The 18,976-nt window shown below is 71.5% G+C and overlaps 3 protein-coding genes across 4 annotated transcripts; 2 read left to right on the top strand and 1 right to left on the bottom strand.

Annotated features, from left to right (window-relative positions):
• Positions 1–682: 682 nt before the first annotated feature.
• VASP (vasodilator stimulated phosphoprotein) lies at positions 683–6,958 on the top strand. Of its 2 annotated transcripts, none has more exons than XM_075134513.1 (13): positions 683–793; positions 3,185–3,356; positions 4,055–4,223; positions 4,303–4,366; positions 4,785–4,825; positions 4,922–5,133; positions 5,208–5,317; positions 5,422–5,482; positions 5,699–5,741; positions 5,901–5,946; positions 6,172–6,250; positions 6,339–6,396; positions 6,534–6,958. In XM_075134513.1, the coding sequence occupies exons 1-13, from the start codon at positions 789–791 to the stop codon at positions 6,569–6,571; spliced, it is 1,098 nt and encodes a 365-aa protein (XP_074990614.1). In that variant the 5' UTR covers positions 683–788; the 3' UTR covers positions 6,572–6,958. The 2 variants fall into 2 exon arrangements, with proteins under 2 accessions (XP_074990614.1, XP_074990615.1); XM_075134514.1 differs by having other exon boundaries at positions 714–793; positions 3,169–3,356.
• Positions 6,895–8,419, bottom strand: OPA3 (outer mitochondrial membrane lipid metabolism regulator OPA3). Its single transcript, XM_075134535.1, has 2 exons — positions 8,233–8,419; positions 6,895–8,141 (listed from the first exon to the last, which is right to left on the bottom strand). Exons 1-2 carry the CDS (start codon positions 8,372–8,374, stop codon positions 7,744–7,746), a joined length of 540 nt encoding a protein of 179 aa, XP_074990636.1. The 5' UTR covers positions 8,375–8,419; the 3' UTR covers positions 6,895–7,743.
• Positions 8,420–11,492: 3,073 nt separating this feature from the next.
• Positions 11,493–16,657, top strand: GIPR (gastric inhibitory polypeptide receptor). The gene is made up of 13 exons (XM_075134346.1): positions 11,493–11,549; positions 12,109–12,199; positions 12,269–12,376; positions 12,444–12,565; positions 13,750–13,853; positions 13,922–14,069; positions 14,349–14,508; positions 14,601–14,661; positions 14,764–14,833; positions 14,908–14,996; positions 15,776–15,914; positions 16,355–16,396; positions 16,487–16,657. The coding sequence occupies exons 1-13, from the start codon at positions 11,493–11,495 to the stop codon at positions 16,655–16,657; spliced, it is 1,362 nt and encodes a 453-aa protein (XP_074990447.1).
• Positions 16,658–18,976: the final 2,319 nt, after the last annotated feature.

An 18,976-nucleotide genomic window follows, 5' to 3' on the forward strand; every position in this document is an offset into this window, starting at 1 on the left:
CTCCCAGAGCCTCCCCAGTACTTCCCAGTGTCCCCAGAGCCCTCCCAGAGCCTCCCCAGTACCTCCCAGTACGCCCAGTCCCCTCCCAGAGCTTCCCCAGTGCTCCCAGTTCCCTCCCAGGAGTCTCCCCAGTACCTCCGAGTACCCCCAGTCCCCTCCTAGAGCCTCCCCAGTGCCCCCAGTCCCCTCCCAGAGCCTCCCCAGTACCTCCCAGTACCCCCAGTCCCCTCCCAGAGCCTCCCCAGTGCCCTCAGTCCCCTCCCAGAGCCTTCCTAGTACCTCCCAGTGCCCCCAGTCCCCTCCCAGAGCCTCCCCAGTACCTCCCAGTAGCCCCAGTCCCCTCCCAGAGTCACCCCAGTGCCTCCAGTCCCCTCCCAGAGCCTCCCCAGTATCCTCCCAGAGCCTCCCCAGTCCCCTCGCAGAGCCTCCCCAGTACCTCCTAGTGCCCCCAGAGCTTCCCTAGCACCTCTCAGTACCCCCAGTCCCCTCCCAGTGCCCCCAGTCCCCGGAACTGCAGAACTTTGGGGGACATCGGGTGGACACTGGGGTGGTCTGGGAGGGCACTGGGAGTACTGGGCCCGCGCCCCCACCCTGCTGTGGGGCCCACCCCGAGCCGTTGGCCCTTTAAGAAGGCGGGGGCCGCTCCGCCGCCGTTACCGGGAGGGGCGGGGCCTCGCGGGAAGGGGCGTAGCGGGGCGTGGCCGCGGGCCGGGACCGGCCGGTCCTTCCCCCCCTCCCGCCGCCACCGGAAGGGCCCGGCCCGGCCCCAGCGCGTCGCCGCCGCCAGCATGAGGTGAGCGGCCGGGCGGGGGCACCGGGAGCACCGGGAATACCGGGAGCGGGCACCGGGGGTACTGGGAAGCACCGGGAGCTGGCACTGGGGGTACTGGGAAGCACCGGGAGCTGGTACTGGGAGCACTGGGGGCACCGGAAAGCACCGGGAACTGGCACCGGGAGCACAGGGAATACCGGGAGCTGGCACTGGGAGCACTTGGGAGCACCGGGAACGGGCACTGGGGGACACCGGGAACTGGCACTGGGAGCACCGGGAATACCGGGAGCTGGTACTGGGAGCACTGGGGAGCACCGGGAACTGGCACTGGGAGCACTGGCGAGCACCGGGAACTGGCACCGGCGCGTACTGGATGCACCGGGAATCACCAGGAACTGGCACTGGGAGTTTGCACCGGGAAGCACTGGGGGGGTACTGGGAGAACTGGGGAGCACCGGGAGCTGGCGCTGGGGAGCACCGGGAACTGGTACCGGCGGCGCTGGGAGCACTGGGAGTACGGAAAGCACCGGGAGCTGACGCTGGGAGCACTGGGGAGCACTGGGAACTGGCACCGGGGGTTACTGGGAGTACCAGGAATCACCAGGAACTGGCACTGGGAGTTTGCACTGGGGGCACTGGGGTGCATCGGGAACTGGTACCAGGGGCACTGGGAGTACCGGGAAGCACGGGAGCTGGCACTGGGGGAACTGGGGAGCACTGGAAGCTGTCACTGGGAGCACCGGGAACAGTGGGAGCACTGGGAGCACTGGGAAACACCGGAAAGTGGCAGTGGGAGCACTGCGGAGCACTGGGAGTTGGCACTGGGGAGCAGTGGGAGCACTGGGAAACACCGGAAAGTGGCAGTGGGAGCACTGCGGAGCACTGGGAGTTGGCACTGGGGAGCAGCGGGAGCACTGGGAACACTGGGAACACCGGGAGCTAGCACTGAGAGCACCGGGAAGTGGCACTGGGGAGCACTGGGGAGCACCGGGAAGTGGCACAGGGAGCACTGGGAGCTGGCACTGGGAGCACTGGGGAACACTGGGGAGTAGCACTGGGAGTTGGCACTGGGAGCACTGGGGAACACCGGGAAGTGGCACTGGGAGCTGGCACTGGGAGCACTGGGAGTACCGGGAAGTAGCACTGGGAGCACTGGGAGCTGGCACTGGGAGCACTGGGAGCACTGTGACGTGGCACGGGGGAGCACTGGGGAGTACCGGGAAGTGGCACTGGGAGCACTGGGGAACACTGGGGAGTGGCACTGGGAGTTGGCACTGGGAGCACTGGGGAACACCGGGAAGTGGCACTGGGAGCACTGGGAGTACCGGGAAGTAGCACTGGGAGCACTGGGAGCTGGCACTGGGAGCACTGGGAGCACCGTGACGTGGCTCCCAGTGCCAGCTCTGGGAGCTGGCACTGGGGAGCACCGGGAAGTGGCACTGGGAGCACTGGGGAACACCGGGAAGTGGCACTGGGAGCACTGGGAGCTGGCACTGGGAGCACCGGGAAGTGGCACTGGGGAGCAGCGGGAGCACTGGGGAGCACTGGGAGCTGGCACTGGGAGCACTGGGAGCACAGGGACGTGGCAGCGGGAGCCGCCCCGGTGACGGGTGGGACCAGGGGGGTGACAGCGGGGACACCCGGCGCGCGGACACCCCTCCCCACGCGCGCTGCCCCGCCGCTGCCTCAGTTTCCCCGGGGGGTTCGGGTCGGTCCTACATAAACACCCCCACCCCCCCACCCGGATGTCCCGCCCGGGGGGGAGGGGCAGCGCCCTCTCCGCACCCTGAGGAAGTGGGGGAGGGGCAGGGCCGGCTGGGTGCCCCGTGGGGAGAGGAAGGAAAAAGGGGGGGGCGGGGGGGTATTGGGGTGCGCTTGGGGGTTGGGTGCTCGGGCAGCGCCCGTGGGTGCCCCACGGCTGGTCCTGGGGTCCCCCCCACCCCGCGGGGCCCCATGCGTGGGGGTCCCTCCCACCCATGCGTGGAGGGGTGCCCCCGCCCAGGGGGCGCCTGTGCTGGGGGGGGGTCCCTGCACCCAGGGGGTCCCACACCCGGGGGGTCCCCAAGCTGGGTGGTGCGGCATCCAGGGGGTCCCCAGATCTCCACACCAGCAGCCCCCACACCCAGGGGGTCCCCAAGCTGGGGGGTCCAGCACCCAGGGGGTCCCACACCCGGGGGTCCCTGTAAAGGGGGGTCCCACACCCGGGGCATCCCCAAGCTGGGGGGTCCAGCTCCCAGGGGGTCCCACACCCGGGAGGTCCCCAAGCTGGGGGGTCCAGCTCCCAGGGGGTCCCACACCTGGGGGGTCCCTAAGCTGGGGGGTCCAGCACCCAGGGGGTCCCACACCTGGGGGGTGCCCACACCAGGGGGTCCCACACCTGGGGGGTGCCCACCCAGCCTTGCCCCCCCGCAGCGAGACGGTGCTGTGCAGCGCCCGGGCAGCGGTGCTGCTCTACGATGACACCCACAAGCAGTGGGTGGCGGCGGGTGGGGGTCCCCAGACCCTCAGCTGCGTCCAGCTCTACCACCACCCCGGCGCCAACGCCTTCCGCCTGGTGGGGCGCAAGATGCAGCCTGACCAGCAGGTGAGGGTGCTGGGGGGCACCCATGGGTGCAGGGGGCTATGGGGTAATGCTGCGGATGGGGGAGCTACGGGGCACCCATGGGTGCAGGGGCTTACGGGGTAATGCTGCGGATGGGGGGGCTACGAGGCACCCGTGGGTGCAGGGGGCTACGGGGTAATGCTGCAGATGGGGGGCTATGGGGCACCCATGGGTGCGGGGGGCATCTGTGGGTGCAGGAGGAGCTACAGAGCAATGCTGAGTATGGGGGGGGTCTGTGGGACCCCCATGGGTATAGGGGTACTCCATGGGTGCAGGTGGGTCTATGGGTCAACACCAGGCATAGGGTGGGCATGGGGCACCCATGGGTGCTGTTGAGACTACGGAGCAATGCTAAGCATGAGGGGGCTCTGTGGGACACCCGTGGGTATGGGGGGGCTCTGTGGGGCACCCATGTGTGCAGGAGGGGCTCTGTGGGGCACCCGTGGGTATGGGGGGGCTCTGCCAGGCACCCGTGGGTATGGAGGGGCTCTGTGGGGTACCCATGGGTGCAGAAGGCTCTATGTGTCAACACCGGGTGTAGGGTGGGCATGGGGCACCCACGGGTGCTGTAGAGGCTATGGGGCAATGCTAGGCATGGGGGTGGCTCTGTAGGCACCCATGGGGGGGCTGGGGGCACCCCTGGGTGCAGGGCTGCCCCCCACACCTGCGGGTGCCCGCAGGTGGTGCTGAACTGCCCGCTGGCGCGGGGGCTGCGCTACAGCCAGGCCACCCCCCAGTTCCACCAGTGGCGGGAGGCCCGCCGGGTCTGGGGGCTCAGCTTCGGGGCCCCCCGCGAGGCCGCCCTCTTCGCCGCCGCCGTCCTGCAGGCCCTGCGGGCGCTGGAGGAGGGTGAGTATTGGGGGGGCCGCGCGGGGCACCCTTGGGGGGCCGGACCCCATGGCCTTGCCGACTGTCTCCCCCCACCCAGGCACCCCGCTGTCCTGGCCGGACCCCGATGGTTCGGCTCCGGAGGAGCCTGAGCAGCTGGAGAGGTGGGGGACCCCCAAATTGGGGGTGCTGGGGGAGGCACCATGATGTTGGGGTGCTGGGGGTTCCCATGCCCATGGGGGGCTGTGGATGCTGGGGGTCCCCTGTGCCATGGGGGGCTGTGGGTGCTGGGGGCGGTCCCCGTGCCATGGGGGGCTGTGGGTGCTGGGGGTCCCCGTGCCATGGGGGGCTGTGGGTGCTGGGGGCCCTGTGCCATGGGGGGCTGTGGGTGCTGGGGGTTCCATGCCCATGGGGGACTGTGGGTGCTGGGGGGGCCCCCATGCCATGGGAGGCAGTGGGTGCTGTGGGTCCCCATGCCATGGGGGGCAGTGGGTGCTGGGGGCCCCGTGCCATGGGGGCTGTGGGTGCTGGGGGGGCCCCCATGCCATGGGGGGCTGTGGGTGCTGAACCTGTCCCCCCCAGGCAGGCGCTGGAGGAGCCCGAGCGCCGCGTGGCGGCTGCAGGTGGGTGCCGGGAGGGTCCAAGGCTGACCCCCCCCCCCAACACTGGGGTTGGGGACCCCCCCAGAACCCCCTCCTAAACCCCTTTCCCCCCGCCAGGCACCCCGGCCGTGCCCACTGGAGGACCCCCGCCGCCCCCCGGCCCCCCCCCGCCCCCGGGGCCCCCCCCACCCCCCGGACCCCCGCCAGCCACGGGGGTCCCACCTGCCCCCCCCTTGCCGGTAGCGGCGGGTGCTGCCGGGGGGGGCCCCGGGGGGGGACCCGGCTTTGCTGCCGCCATCGCGGGGGCTAAACTCAGGAAAGTCGGCAAGGTGAGGGGGGGGCACAATTGGGGAGGGGGGCAATAACTTGGGGGGGCTCTGCATCACCCCCTTTCTCCTGGCAGGACGAGGCGCCGGGTGCAGGGGCCCCCCCTGCACCCCCCAAGGGCGAGGGTGCCCGGGGGGGGGCTGGGGGGGGGCTAATGGAGGAGATGAGCGCCATGCTGGCCCGACGGTGAGGGGGGCCACGATGGGGGGGGTACCCCACTCTGCCCAGCAGCCCCCCCCCCCAAGGTGGGGGCACCCCTGTGCCCACACTGACCCCCCCTGCCCCCCCAGGAGGAAAGCCACCCTGCAGGGGGACAAGCCAGCGCCAAAGCGGGACGAGGACGTCACCAGCGTGAGTGGCCTCCCCCAATACCACTTTGGGGGGGCCCCCCCCATTGGGGGGGGTGCTCCGTGTGTCCCCCCCATTCCCTCTGCCCCACCACAGGGGAAGTTGATCCCCTTGTCCTCGGATGCTGGTGGATCCCCTTCGCGTGTCCATCCCCTTCGCGTGTCCACCCCCGCGTGTCCACCCCCCCCCCCGCCCCGACCCCTCTCTCTGCCCCCGCAGGACGAGGCGGAGCCGGGCACTAGGACCCCGGGGCAGCCCGCGGGTGAGTGCGGGGACTACAACTCCCAGCGTGCCTCGCGGCCCGCCACCATGGCCGGGCACACTGGGAAATGTAGTCCGGCAAGCGGGGGAGCATTCTTTAGGGGACGGGAAGGGGTTTGGGGGGCCGACCCCCCCCTCACCCCCTGCCCTTTCCCCGCAGAGCCCGTGCGGAGGCCCTGGGAGAAGGCCAGCTCCACGCTGCCCAGGTGGGTTTTGGGGGGCCTTGGGGGGGTTTTGAGGTGCCCATGGAGGGGGGTTTGGGGTGCTGAGGGGGGTCTCTAGTACCCCCAGAGCAGGATTTGGGGGGCAGTTACTGGGATGGGGGGGCAGGCAGGTTGGGGGGTACCCAAGACACAAGATGGGGGGCAGCCAGGGAGGTCTGGGGGGGTCCCCAACTTATTTCTGCCCTCCCCCCCCCCCCCCCCCCCCAGGATGAAGTCGGCCATCCCGGCTGCCCCTGCCGACCCCCCTGGCCCGGCCGATGAGCTTGACCTGGAGCGACTCAAACAGGTACCAGCGGCGGGGGGGGCGGTCTGAGATAGAGGGGGGTCATGGGGGGGTCCCCCCACATCCCCTCACCCTGTGCCCTCCCCTCCAGGAGCTGCTGGAGGAGGTGCGGAGGGAGCTGCAGAAGATGAAGGAGGAGATCATCGAAGGTGGGGGGGCTCATGGGGCGAGGGGGGGCACGGGACAAGAGAGGGGAACAGGGGAGGGGGGAGCGCTTTGGGGGGGCAATTGGGGGGGGGGTAATTGGAGGACCCCCCTGTGACACTGCATTTTCCCCCCTCTCCAGCGTTCATGGTGGAGCTGCGGAAGCGGAGCGCGCCCTAACCGCCCCAGCCCCCCCAAGATGGGCCCAGATGGGGGGGGTCCCCTCTACTTTCCCCCCTCAGCCTCACCCCCCCATTTCACCCCCCACCGCCCTGGGGGGGGCTCCGGGCCGGACCCCCCCCAGGCTGTGCCTTACCGGCCGGGGGGAGCCAGAGCAGCCCCCCCCCACTGTGCTCCCCCTCACCGCCAGTTTGGGGACCCCCTTTTTTTATATTGGGGGGGCAAATGAGGGGTGCCCCCCCCTTCCTCCCCCGGGGTCTTTTTTATGCCACTTTTGCATTTTTCACCTTTTTTTTGTTTGTTTTCTTTTTTTTTTTTTGGGGGGGGGGGGGAGGTTGGGGTGTCCCCCTCCTCTGCCACAAATAAATGCGGTTGTTTTGTACGTGACACCTGTGTCCGCGCCACCCGTGGGGGGCCTGTCACCCACCCGTGGGGGGTCACTGCCCCCCCCGCCCCCCGTCACAGCAACAAGAGGGACAGCAGGGGCTTCGCTCTGCTTTAATGGCATGTGCAGCCCCCCCTGCAAGAGAAAAGCCCCGCCCACTCACCCTAGCCCCGCCCCACCAATTGCAGCCCAGCCATGGGGTTGTGGCCCTGCCCACAGGCCTTGGCTCCGCCCTCCAGCTTCCTCCCCCGAGGGAGTGTGAACTCCCCCGTGGTCCTGGCCACGCCCCCGATGTGTGCCCCCACCCACAACCCCTGGCTCCGCCCCAAGCACCATCCCAAGGGCCAGGCCCTGCCCCTCCCGTGATCACTGCAAAGGCACCAGGCCCCGCCCCCAAGCGGCATGCCACCCGAAGGCCCGCTCACCACCGCTGGCTCCGCCCCCACCCACCTGTAGATCTGCCCCACTCCAGGCCCCGCCCACAACCATTAGCTCCGCCCCTAATTGCAGCCTGCCCAAAAGCCCACAGCACTCCACCCGAAGGCCCGCCCACTCCAGGCCCCACCCACCACCATCAGCTCCGCCCCCTCCACGGTACCCGCCCCCTCCAGGCCCCACCCACCACCGTTCGCTCCGCCCCGAGTGGCTCTACACCCGAAGGCCGGGCCCCGCCCACCACAGCCTCCACCCCCGGCGGGCAAGCCCCGCCCCTCCCCCGGGGCCCCGCCCCCTCTGCCAAGCCCCGCCCCTAAAGGAAACCGCCGGCGCGAAGAGCACGAGGGCGCCTTTAATGGCCGGCTCTGGCGGGGGCGTGTCCCGAGCCACCGCCTTCGGCTCCGGCGGCGTGCCCGGCGGCGGGGGCGGGGCTAGAGGCGGCGGGGGCGGGGCCGGGGGCGTGTCCCGGCGGTAGGCGCGCCGCCATGGCGTCCAGCTCCGCCCGCAGTTGCTCCAGCTGCTCCCCCACCTCCCGCAGCGCCGCCGCCTGCTCGTCCTCCCGCCGCCGGGCCTGCCCCGCCTGCCGGGCGTACTCCAGGTAGAGGCAGAGCCCTCCCACGCCGAAGACGATCGCTTCCCCCAGCAGCTCCGCTCCCAGCTCCGCCGCCGCTTCCTCGTTCAGCGGTTTGATGGCGGCGCCGCGGAAACCCATCAGCCGCATCTTGGCGCGCATCTCCACCCAGTGGTACACTGCGGGGGGGGGGAGCGGCGGGGAGCGGCGGGGCACCGGCACGGCCCCGCGCCCCCGGTACCCTCCCCCCCCGGTGCCCCCCTCACTCACGCTGCGCGGGCGGGAGGCAGACGTAGGCGCGGAAGAAGGGGCTGGCGCGCGCCCCGGCCTTGATGCGGGCCGCCAGGGGGCGGCTCAGCTGGCGCGCGCCCAGCGTCAGCAGCTTGGCCAGCGGGAACGCGCCCGCCACCATCCTCCGCCGGGCGCGCCGTGACCTCACCGCCGCGCGACGCGGGGAGGCGGGGCCAGTCCTCCCGGCCCCGCCCCGCCGCTGGGACACGCCCCCCCGCACCCGGGGGGCCGGATCCCCGCCCCGCCCCCGGCGCGAAGAGACCCCCGCGGGTCGGGGCACACGTGGGTGAGCTGGGACCCGCCTAGGTGACGCTGGAGCCCTCCCGGTGACGCCGGGGCACTCGTGGGTGACGCTGGAGCACACGTGGGTGGTGCTGGAGCACACGTGGGTGGTGCTGGACCCCCCTGGGTGACGCTGGAGCCCTCCCGGTGACGCCGGGGCACTCGTGGGTGACGCTGGAGCACACGTGGGTGGTGCTGGAGCACCCGTGGGTGGTGCTGGACCCCCCTGGGTGACGCTGGAGCCCTCCCGGTGACGCCGGGGCACTCGTGGGTGATGCTGGAGCACCCGTGGGTGGTGCTGGACCCCCCTGGGTGACGCTGGAGCCCTCCCGGTGACGCCGGGGCACTCGTGGGTGATGCTGGAGCACACGCGGGTGGTGCTGGAGCACACGTGGGTGGTGCTGGACCCCCCTGGGTGACGCTGGAGCCCTGCCGGTGACGCCGGGGCACTCGTGGGTGATGCTGGAGCACCCGCGGGTGGTGCTGGAGCACACGTGGGTGGTGCTGGACCCCCCTGGGTGACGCTGGAGCCCTCCCGGTGACGCCGGGGCACTCGTGGGTGATGCTGGAGCACCCGCGGGTGGTGCTGGAGCACACGTGGGTGGTGCTGGACCCCCCTGGGTGACGCTGGAGCCCTCCCGGTGACGCCGGGGCACTCGTGGGTGACGCTGGAGCACACGTGGGTGGTGCTGGAGCACCCGTGGGTGGTGCTGGACCCCCCTGGGTGACGCTGGACCCCTCCTGGTGACGCCGGGGCACCCGTGGGTGGTGCTGGAGCACACGTGGGTGGTGCTGGACCCCCCTGGGTGACGCTGGAGCCCTCCCGGTGACGCCGGGGCACTTGTGGGTGATGCTGGAGCACCCGCGGGTGGTGCTGGAGCACCTGTGAGTGGTGCTGGACCCCCCTGGGTGACGCTGGAGCACCTGTGAGAGACGCTGGAGCACTCGTGGGTGATGCTGCACGCCCCTGGGTGATGCTGGAGCACCCGTGGGTGATGCTGGACCCCCCTGGGTGACGCTGGAGCACCCGTGAGAGACACTGGACCACCCGTGGGTGATGCTGCACCCCTCTGGGTGGTGCTGGAGCACCCATGGGTGGTGCTGGATCCCCCTGGGTGACGCTGGAGCCCTCCCGGTGATGCCAGGGCACTCTTGGGTGGTGTTGGAGCACCCACGGGTGGTGCTGGAGCACCCGTGGGTGGTGCTGGACCCCCCTGGGTGACGCTGGAGCACCCGTGAGAGACACTGGAGCACTCGTGGGTGATGCTGCACCCCCCTGGGTGAGGCTGGAGCACCCGTGGGTGATGCTGGACCCCCCTGGGTGACACTAGAGCACCCGTGGGTGATGCTGGACCCCCCTGGGTGAGGCTGGAGCACCCGTGGGTGATGCTAGATCCCCCTGGGTGACACTGGAGCCCCCGTGAGTGATGCTGGAGCACCCGTGGGAGACACTGGACCAGCCGTGGGTGATGCTGCACCGCCCTGGGTGAGGCTGGAGCACCCGTGGGTGGTGCTGGGCCCCTCTGGGTGACACTGGAGCACCCCTGGGTGATGCTGCAGCACCTGTGGGAGACACTGGACCACCCGTGGGTGATGCTGCACCCCACTGGGTGATGCTGGAGCACCCATCAATGACACCGGTGCCCTACCGGGTGACCGTGGACCTCCCTGAGTCACTCTGAAACACCCGTGGGTGATGCTGGAGACCCCTGGGTAACACTGGAACAGCCGTGGGGGACACTGAAGCCCCCCGGGTGACACTGGAGCATCTGTGGGTGACCCTGGAGCCCCCCTGGGTGACACTGGAGCATCTGTGGGTGACACTGACACCCCCGGGTGACACTGGAGCCCCCATAGGTGACACTGGACCCCCCTGGGTGACCCTGAAGTCCCCGTGGGTGACATTGGACCCCCTTGTGTGACACTGGAGCACTCGTGGGTGACACCGGGGCACCCGTGGGTGATGCTGGTGCCCCCTTGGGTGACCCTGGACCCCCGTGGGTGACCCTGGACCCCCCCCCCGGGTGACCCCGGAGCCCGGGTCGCGTGGGGCAGCCTCCCGGCTCCCCCCACCCGAGACGTGGGCCAGGCTCCACGCTACCACCGGGTCACGTTGCTCCGGCTGAGCCCCTGCCGGGTGCCCCCCCGTCCCCCCCCGTGCCCCCGCCCCTCCCGGGGGCGGTGCCGCCGGAGCCGGTGCCGGTGCCCCGAGGGCGGCGGAGCCCCGCGCCGAGCCGGTACCGGGGTCCCGGGGGGATCGGGGGTCCGGGGGGCATCGGAGGGGCCCGCGGGGGTGTCGGGGTGAAGCGTAGGGGACAGGGAGCAGCGGGGGGACACGCGTGGGGGGACCCGGGACACGGCGTGGGGGGCAAGGGACACCGGGGGTGGCACCGGGAGGCACCGGCATCACCCGGGGGGGTCGAGGGGGGTGTCAGGGTGAAGTGGAGGGGACGTGGGAGCACTTTGAGGGGCAGCGGGGGACACGCGTGGGGGACCCGGGACATTGGGGGGGCACCCGGGACACCGGGGGTGGCACCGGGAGGCACCGGCATCAGCCGGGGGAGTCGAGGGGGGTGTCGGGGTGAAGCGGAGGGGACGTGGGAGCACTTTGAGGGACAGCAGGGGACACACGTGGGGGACTTGGGACACCGGGGTGGGGACAAGGGACACCGAGGTGGCACCGGCAGGCACCGGCATCACCGGGGGGGGTGGCCGCTGCCCACCCCCCACGAGGGCTGCCCTGACCCGCCATCCCCACGCGTGTCCACGGACCTGGTGGGGGTGTCGGTGCGGGCGGTGTCCCGGTCCCGTCCCCCCCCACCGAGGGACCCAGGTATCCGGGCACCACCCGCAGCTCCCTGGCAACGAGCGCGTCAAAGGGGGGGTGGTGCCGGTACCCCCACCCCTCCCGGTGCCCCCCCGGTACCCCCACCCTCACAGGAGCCACCGTCGCCATCATGGGCCGCCGGGCAGCGGTGCCCCCCCTGCTCAGCCAGGTCCTGCGTGGGGCAGAGGTGAGACCCCGCCCCTCCAGGACCCCCCCAACATCACCCCGGGGTCTCCCCACACCCTGGGACCCCCCCCAGTGCTGGGACCCCACGGGACCCTCCCATTGCCTCATCGGGACCCCCACCCCACCAGGACCCACCCTTCTGCCACCCCCAGGACCATGTGTGCCCATGGTGGTGGCCCCATGGTGGTGGCCCCATGATCCTGGTCACCCCATGGTGGTGGCCCCAGTCATAGTGTCTCCAGAGTGGTGACCCCAGTGGCAGTGGCCCCATGGCATTGGCCCCAGTCATGGTGGCCCATGGTGGTTGCCCCAACGTGGTCACCCCAGTGGTGGTAGTCTCATAGTTGTTGCCCCATGGTGGTGGCCCCAATGTGGTGGCCCCAGTGGTGGTGGCCCCATAGTGGTGTCCCCATGCTGGTAGCCCTATGGTGCTGGTGACCCCAGTGGTGGTAGCCCCATGGTGGTTGCCCCATCACGGTGACCCCATGGCGGTTGCCCCATCACGGTAGCCCCATGGCGGTGGCACCATGGCGGTGGCCCCAACGTGGTGACCCGTGCAGGAGGAGCGCTCAGCCCAGGCGACGCTGGCCGCCTGGCACGAGTACCGGCACGCCTGCGAGCTGCGCCTGCGCCTCGACCCCCCGGCACCCGGTGAGTGGGGACGGGGTGGGGACACTGGCGACACACCGGGGACACCCTGACCCTCCCCACCCCCCCCAGGACCCGTCTGCAACCGCAGCTTCGACATGTACGCCTGCTGGGGGGACGCGGCCCCCAACAGCACCATCACCGTCCCCTGCCCCTGGTACCTGCCCTGGCACCACCGAGGTATTGGGGGGGGGTGGCACCCGCCCTGGGGGTGCCCCTGGGTGCCGCGGGGTGACAGGGTGCTCAGTGCAGGGCGGGGTGGTGGCTCGGCGCTGCGGACCCGACGGGCGCTGGGTGACGGACGAGACGGGGCGACCCTGGCGGGACCACTCGCAGTGTGAGGACCTGGCGCAGGAGCAGCCGCTGCAGGTGGGGGCCCGGGTGCCGCGGGGTGCTGTGCCGTGCCGTGGGGTGCCGTGCCGCGGGGTGCCATGCCATGCCGTGCTGGGAGGTGCCATGCTGGGACATGTCACACTGCCATGCTGTACCATGCCGTGCACCATTGCCGCACACCGGTGCCGTGCACCGTGCTGCTCTGCCGTGCACTGTGCCATGCTGTGCCGTGCCATGCCCCGTGCTGCGCCGTGCCGCGCTGTGCTGCACCATGCGCTGTGCCACGCTGTGCCCTGCCGTGCCCTGTGCCGTGCTGGGCCATGTACCGGGGGCTGCGCCGCTCCAGGCTGACACATGCCGTACCCCACGTTGTGCCGTGCTGTGCACCGTCGGGCTGCGCTGCAGCGTGCGCCATGCCGGGAGCTGCTGGGCTGCGCCGGGTCATGCTGTGCCGTGACACGCGCTGGGCTGCGCCATACCGTGTCGTGTGGCACCGTGCTGTGCGCTGTGCCATGCCGTGCGGCACCGTGCTGTGCCGTGCGTTTTGCTGTGCCGTGCTGCACCGTGCCACACCTCTTTGCATCCTGGTGTGTGGCACCATGCCGTGCCGTGCCATACGCCGTGACGCGTTGTGTTGCACCGTGCCGTGCCGTGTTGCACTGTGCTGTGCCATGCTGTGCACCGTGTCATGCCGTGCGCCGTGCCATGCTGTGCCACGCACTGTGCCGTGCCATGTTGTACCACGCTGTGCCGTGCACTGTGCCATGCCATGTTGTACCGTGCCGTGCTGTGCTGCGCACCGTGCCATGCCATGCACCGTGCCATGCTGTACCATGCACCGTGCCGTGCCATGTTGTACCATGCCGTGCTGTGTTGCACCGTGCCGTGCTGTGCCATGCGCTCTGCTGGGCTGTGTTGCACTGCACCGCACCACACTGCGCCACGCCCCGTCACCCCATGCCAGGCTGTGCCCTCTGCGCCCTCCCGGCACGGTGCCACAGCCCTGCCCCCTGTCCCCGTCCCCTGCCCCCTGTCCCTGTCCCCATCCCCTGTCCCCCCTGTCCCCGTCCCATGCCCCCTGTCCCTGTCCCCATCCCCTGTCCCTGTCCCTGTCCCCTCTCCCCTCTCCCCTGCCCCCTGTCCCCTCTCCCCTGTCCCTGTCCCCGTCCCCTGCCCCCTGCCCCCTGTCCCTGTCCCTGTCCCCGTCCCTGTCCCCGCAGCGGCAGGCCTGGCTGCTGGAGCAGTTCCGCCTCCTCTACACCGTGGGCTACTCCCTCTCCCTGGTCGCCCTCCTCCTGGCGCTGCTGCTGCTCCTGCTCTTCAGGTACCGCGGGGGCACCCCGGGGTGCTGGGGGGGTCCCCTGGGCGCTGCCACCTGCCTCGTCCCCGCAGGCGCCTGCGTTGCACCCGCAACTTCATCCACGCCAACCTCTTCCTCTCCTTCGTGCTGCGGGCCGGCGCCATCCTGACGCGGGATGCGCTGCTGCAGCGTCGCCTGCGCCCCGGCCCCGGGCACCCGCTGCAGCTGCTGGGCCAGCAGGTGGGCACCCAGGGGCGGGGGGCTCCCAGGGGTGGGGGGCACCCACGGGTGGGGGCGCACCCAGGGGCGGGGGGCACCCAGGGGTGGGAGTCACCCATTGGGAAGTACCCATGGTGGGGGTACCCAAGGGTGGGGGGACACCCATGGGTGGGGGGGCACCCAAGGGTGGGGGGCACCCATCGGGAAGTACCCATGGAGGGGGCGCCCATGGGTGGGGGACGGCGGGCTGTGCTGGGATGGGGTACCCAAGGCGGGGGGGGTGCTGTGTCCCCGCGGCAGGCGGTGGCCGGGTGCCGCCTGGCCCAGGCCGTCACCCAGTACTGCGTGGGGGCCAACTACGGGTGGCTGCTGGCCGAGGGGCTCTTCCTCCACAAGCTCCTGGTCCTGGCGGCCTTCTCCGGCGAGCGCTGCCTCCCCGCCTTCCTCCTCCTCGGCTGGGGTGAGGCCCCCCGCGGCCCCCGCGGCCCCCCGTGTCCCCACGTGTCCCCCCGTGGCCCCACGTCCCCCCCAACCTTGTCCCCGTCCCTCCAGGAGCCCCCGTGCTTTTCGTGGTCCCCTGGGTGGTGGTGAGGTACCTCTACGAGAACGAGGGGTGAGGGTGACCGACACCCCCCTTTTGTCACACCTGGGGACACCGTGATGTCCCCAACAGGGGGACCCAGGCTGAGCCCCCCCCGTGTCCCCGTCCCGGCAGGTGCTGGGAGAGGAACGAGAAGGCGGCGGTGTGGTGGATCATCCGCTGTCCCATCCTGGTGGCCGTGGCGGTGGGTGACACAGCGGGGGGGGGGGTAGTGTCCCCAGCCGCAAGGGGTGTCACCGCCGGTGTCCCCGTCCCCAGGTGAACTTCGTGGTGTTCGTGCGCATCGTCCGCATCTTGGTGGCCAAAGTCCGGGCGCATCAGGTGTCCCGTGGGGACACCAGGGTCAGGTGGGAACACGGGGACATCGGGGTGTGCGGGGACATGGGGACACTGGGGACAGTGGGGACGCAGGGACACAGGTCACACACCCCACCCCTGTCCCCATCGTGTCCCCGTGCTGTCCGTGCAATGTCCTGGTGCCCACCCCAGCCCTGTGCATGTCCCCACGTGTGTCCGTGTCCCTGCAATGTCCCCAAGCATGTCCCTGAGTGTGTCCCCATCCCTGTCACGTCCCCACGTGTGTCTCTGTCCCCATAACACCCCGTGTATCCCCAAGTGTGTCCCCATGCCTGTAATGTCCCCAAGCATGTCCCTAACCATGTCCCCATTGCTGTGACATCCCCAAGTGTGTCCTCAAGCATGTCCCCATCCCTCTAATGCCACCAAATGTGTCACCATTCCCATCCCTCCCCAAGGGGGTCCCCGGGGGTGTCCCCGTCCCCAAGGGTGTCCCCCGGGGCGTCCCCAAGGGTGTCCCTGTCCCCAAGCATGTCCCCAGTGGTGTCCCCGGGGGTGTCCCCATCCCCGTGTGTGTCCCTGGGGGTGTCCCTGAGGGTGTCCCTGTACCTGAGGGTGGTCCCGGGGGTGTCCCCATCCCTGGGGGTGTCCCTGAGAGGGTCCCCATCCCCGAGTGTGTCCCCGGGGGTGTCCCCAAGGGTGTCCCTGTCCCCAAGCATGTCCCTGGGCGTGTCCTCAGGGTGTCCCCGGGGTGTCCCCGAGGGGGTCCCCGTCCCTGAGGGGTCCCTGGGGGTGTCCCCGGGGTGTCCCCGAGCCTGCCCCCCCACAGGCTGGCCCGCTCGACGCTGACGCTGATCCCGCTGCTGGGGGTGCACGAGGTGGCCTTCGCCCTGGTGGGGGAGGGGCAGGGGGGGGGCACCCTGCGCCTGGTGCGGCTCTGCCTGCAGCTGCTGCTCTCCTCCTCCCAGGTGGGGGGGCCTGGGGAGGGTTGGGTGGGCTTGGGAGGGCAATGGGGGGGCTTGGGGGGGGTTGGAGGTGCAATGAGGGGGCTTGGGGGAGGTTGGGGGGCAATGGGGGGCAAATGGGATAGAGGCCGCAGTGGGGTGGGTGCTGCTGCAATGGGGGGGGGCTGCAATGGGGGGTGCAGTGGGGGGGCCATGGGGGGTTACAATGGGGGTGTGCAAAGGGGGGGGCTGCAGTGGGGTGGGGGTGCGATGGGGGGGTGCAATTAGGGGGTGCAATTGGGGGATGTAATGGGGGTGCAATGGGGGGCTAAAATGGGGGGGGTGCAATGGGGGGGTTGCAGTGGGGTGGGGGTGCGGGGGGTGGGTGCTCAGGTCCGAGGAGGGCCCACACGGGTGGGTGCGACCACGTACACCCCCATGTCTGCGTGCCCCCCCATCCCCAGGGCCTCGTTGTCAGCGTCCTCTACTGCTTCATCAACAAGGAGGTGCGTCAGGGCGCGTCGCGACGTGTCGGGGAGGGGGGGGCCATGTCGTGACGTGGCGTGACATATCACGACATGTCCTGGCGCCCGCAGGTGCAGGCAGAGGTGCGGCGAGGGTGGCAGCGGTGCCGCCTGGGTGCCCCCTGCCCCCCCGGACCCCCCCGGACCTCCCCCCAAGGCACCCGCCGCTATGTGGCCGTGGGGGGGCAGCGCCCGGCACCCCCCGATCGCGGGGGGCACCCGATCGCCGAGAGCTGCTGCTGAGGGGGGGGGGGCAGCATCTTTGGGTGCTGGGGGGGTGTCCCTGTAACCTTTGGGTGCTGGGGGGGAGTCAGGGGGGCTTGAGGGGTCCCCTGACACCTTGGGGTGCTGGGGGGATCCCCAATGCCTTGGGGTACTGGGGGGGAGGGTCTGGGGGGGTCCAGGACCCTGACACCTTGGGGTACTGGGGGGGTCCCCAATGCCTTGGGGTGCTGGGGGGGGGTGTCCCTGTAACCTTTGGGTGCTGGGGGGAGTCGGGGGGGCTTGAGGGGTCCCCTGACACCTTGGGGTGCTGGGAGGGGAGGGGCTGGGGGTCCCCAACACCTTTGGGTGCTGGGGGGGGTCCAGGACCCCGACATTTTGGGGTGCTGGGGGGGTCCCCAATGCCTTGGGGTGCTGGGGGGGGTCAGGGGGCCTTGGGGGGGTTTCTTGGCACCTTGGGGTCCTGGGGGGGTGTCACACGGGCGTCCGGGCTTGGGGACCCAGGCATCCCCAGCTTTGCACCCTAAAGAAACACATGACACCCACGAGTGGCTCCTGTGAAATCGCCTGGGGGGCTCCTGGGGTGTAACTGGGGGGCACTGGTGGCTGGGGTGGGTGGCACTGGGCGCGTACTGGGCTTTCACAGGTGACCAGGGCCAGGTGTCACCGGGGTCATTGAGGGTGGCACTGGTGACTGGCGTGGGGGGTCGTTGCGGGTGGGGGGGCGTCGCTGGGTGATGGGATGGTGTCACTGGGAGACCGGGGTGGGGAGGGCGATCCCCAGGCCCCCTCCACGCGTGGACCACACCTCCCGGCACGGCCCCTGCGCATGCGCGGAGTCACCGAGCAGCATGCTGACGGGACTACAACTCCCAGCTCCCCCTCGGCGCATGCGCGGAGGCGCCGAGCCGCCCCGGGCGCACTACACCTCCCAGCGGCCCCCTCGCAGCGCATGCGCGGAGAGCGGCGGGTGAGCGCATGCGCGGGGCACCCCGGAAGCGGCGCGGAGAGGCGGAGCGGCCGCGCCCGGCACCTGCCCGGTGAGCGGGGGAGGGGCGGCGGCACCGGGCGGGGCCCGAGCTGCGGGGGGGGGGGGGCGCGTGGGCGTGGGCGGGTGGCGCCCCGGGGCGTGGCGGGGCCCTGAGGGGCGGTGGCGGAGCCCCGGGGCCGGTGCTCGGTAACGGCCGCGGGGCCGCTGGGCCGGGGCCCGGCGGAAGGCGGGGTACGGGGGTGTCCCCGTGTCACACCGGGGACCGGCGCCTCCCACTCGTGACACACCGCGGGGGATGGGGCCGCGCCCGGAGCACTGCGCGGGGCAGGCCTGTCCCACCCGTGACACATCGGGGGGGACGGGCCCGCGCCCATGGGACACCGGGGACGGGCGTGCCCGCGCTTTGCACCCGCGGTCGGGGCCGTCCTCGCCTGGCGCGAGACTGCGAGCGCGTCCCTGTGTCGCGCGTGGACACACGCGTGTCCCAGTGTCGGGCGGGGGGGCGGGCGTGTCCCCGTGTCACACCCGGGGCGGGGACAGGGGCGGCCTCGCGTCCCCCACGAGGGTCACCGGCTCTGCCCCCCCCCCCCCCGGAGGTGTGGGTCGGGCGGGAAGCCCCCGTGGCCACGCGGGACCGTGTCCGCGCCCCTCCCGTCCCCACGGCCCGGGGGAGGGCGGGGACAGCCGGCCACGCCCCCTCCGCCGGCCACGCCCCTCCGCCGGCCACGCCTCCGGCCCACCGCTCTGCCACCGTCCATATATGGGCATGGCCCGAACGCGGCTCCCTGATTGGCCGCCGCGTCTCTCGCAGGGCCTGTCAACAAACGGCTGCCGCCGCCGGTCGTAAAAAGGGCGGGACAGCGCGGGGCGGGCGGGTCCCACCTCCGTGGGCGCCGCGGCCTCTTTAAGGGCCGGGCCCGGCCCCCTGCGGGCCGCGCCGGGCCGGAGCCGGTGAGGGGGCGGGGCGTTCCGAGGGGGCGGGGCCTCGGGGTTTGAGGGCGGGGCCTTCTGGGCGGGGTGCGCGAGGGGTCGGGGCTTCTGAGTGTGCAAACGGGGCGGGGCGTGGGGGTGGGTGTGCAAGGGGGGAGGAGCCGGGGGGGGCACAGCCCCAGTGCCCACCCAGTGACCCCAGTATGACCCAGTAACGGTACTGGGAACGGCCCCATTACCCCCCCAGCCCCCTGCTCGCCCTGCCAGCCCCACGGCGGCCCCACGCTGTCCCCATAGTGTCCCCATGCTGTCCCCACCAGCCCACACTGTCCCCATACTGTCCCCACCATCCCCATACCGGCCCCACCACCCCCACGCTGTCCCCACCATCCCCATACTGTCCCCATACTGTCCCCGTA

Source organism: Calonectris borealis, chromosome 32 (assembly GCF_964195595.1).
Source record: "Calonectris borealis chromosome 32, bCalBor7.hap1.2, whole genome shotgun sequence".
NCBI lineage: Eukaryota > Metazoa > Chordata > Aves > Procellariiformes > Procellariidae > Calonectris > Calonectris borealis.

Coding starts and splice junctions, on each gene's coding strand:
- VASP (XM_075134513.1), top strand. Junction 4,224..4,302: donor CCTGCGGGCGCTGGAGGAGG/GTGAGTATTGGG, acceptor CCCCCCACCCAG/GCACCCCGCTGTCCTGGCCG. Junction 5,483..5,698: donor GGGACGAGGACGTCACCAGC/GTGAGTGGCCTC, acceptor CTGCCCCCGCAG/GACGAGGCGGAGCCGGGCAC.
- GIPR (XM_075134346.1), top strand. CDS start 11,493: ATGGGCCGCCGGGCAGCGGTGCCCCCCCTGCTCAGCCAGGTCCTGCGT. Junction 12,200..12,268: donor CCTCGACCCCCCGGCACCCG/GTGAGTGGGGAC, acceptor CACCCCCCCCAG/GACCCGTCTGCAACCGCAGC. Junction 12,566..13,749: donor CGCAGGAGCAGCCGCTGCAG/GTGGGGGCCCGG, acceptor CTGTCCCCGCAG/CGGCAGGCCTGGCTGCTGGA.
- OPA3 (XM_075134535.1), bottom strand. CDS start 8,374: ATGGTGGCGGGCGCGTTCCCGCTGGCCAAGCTGCTGACGCTGGGCGCG. Junction 8,142..8,232: donor CTGCCTCCCGCCCGCGCAGC/GTGAGTGAGGGG, acceptor CCCCCCCCGCAG/TGTACCACTGGGTGGAGATG.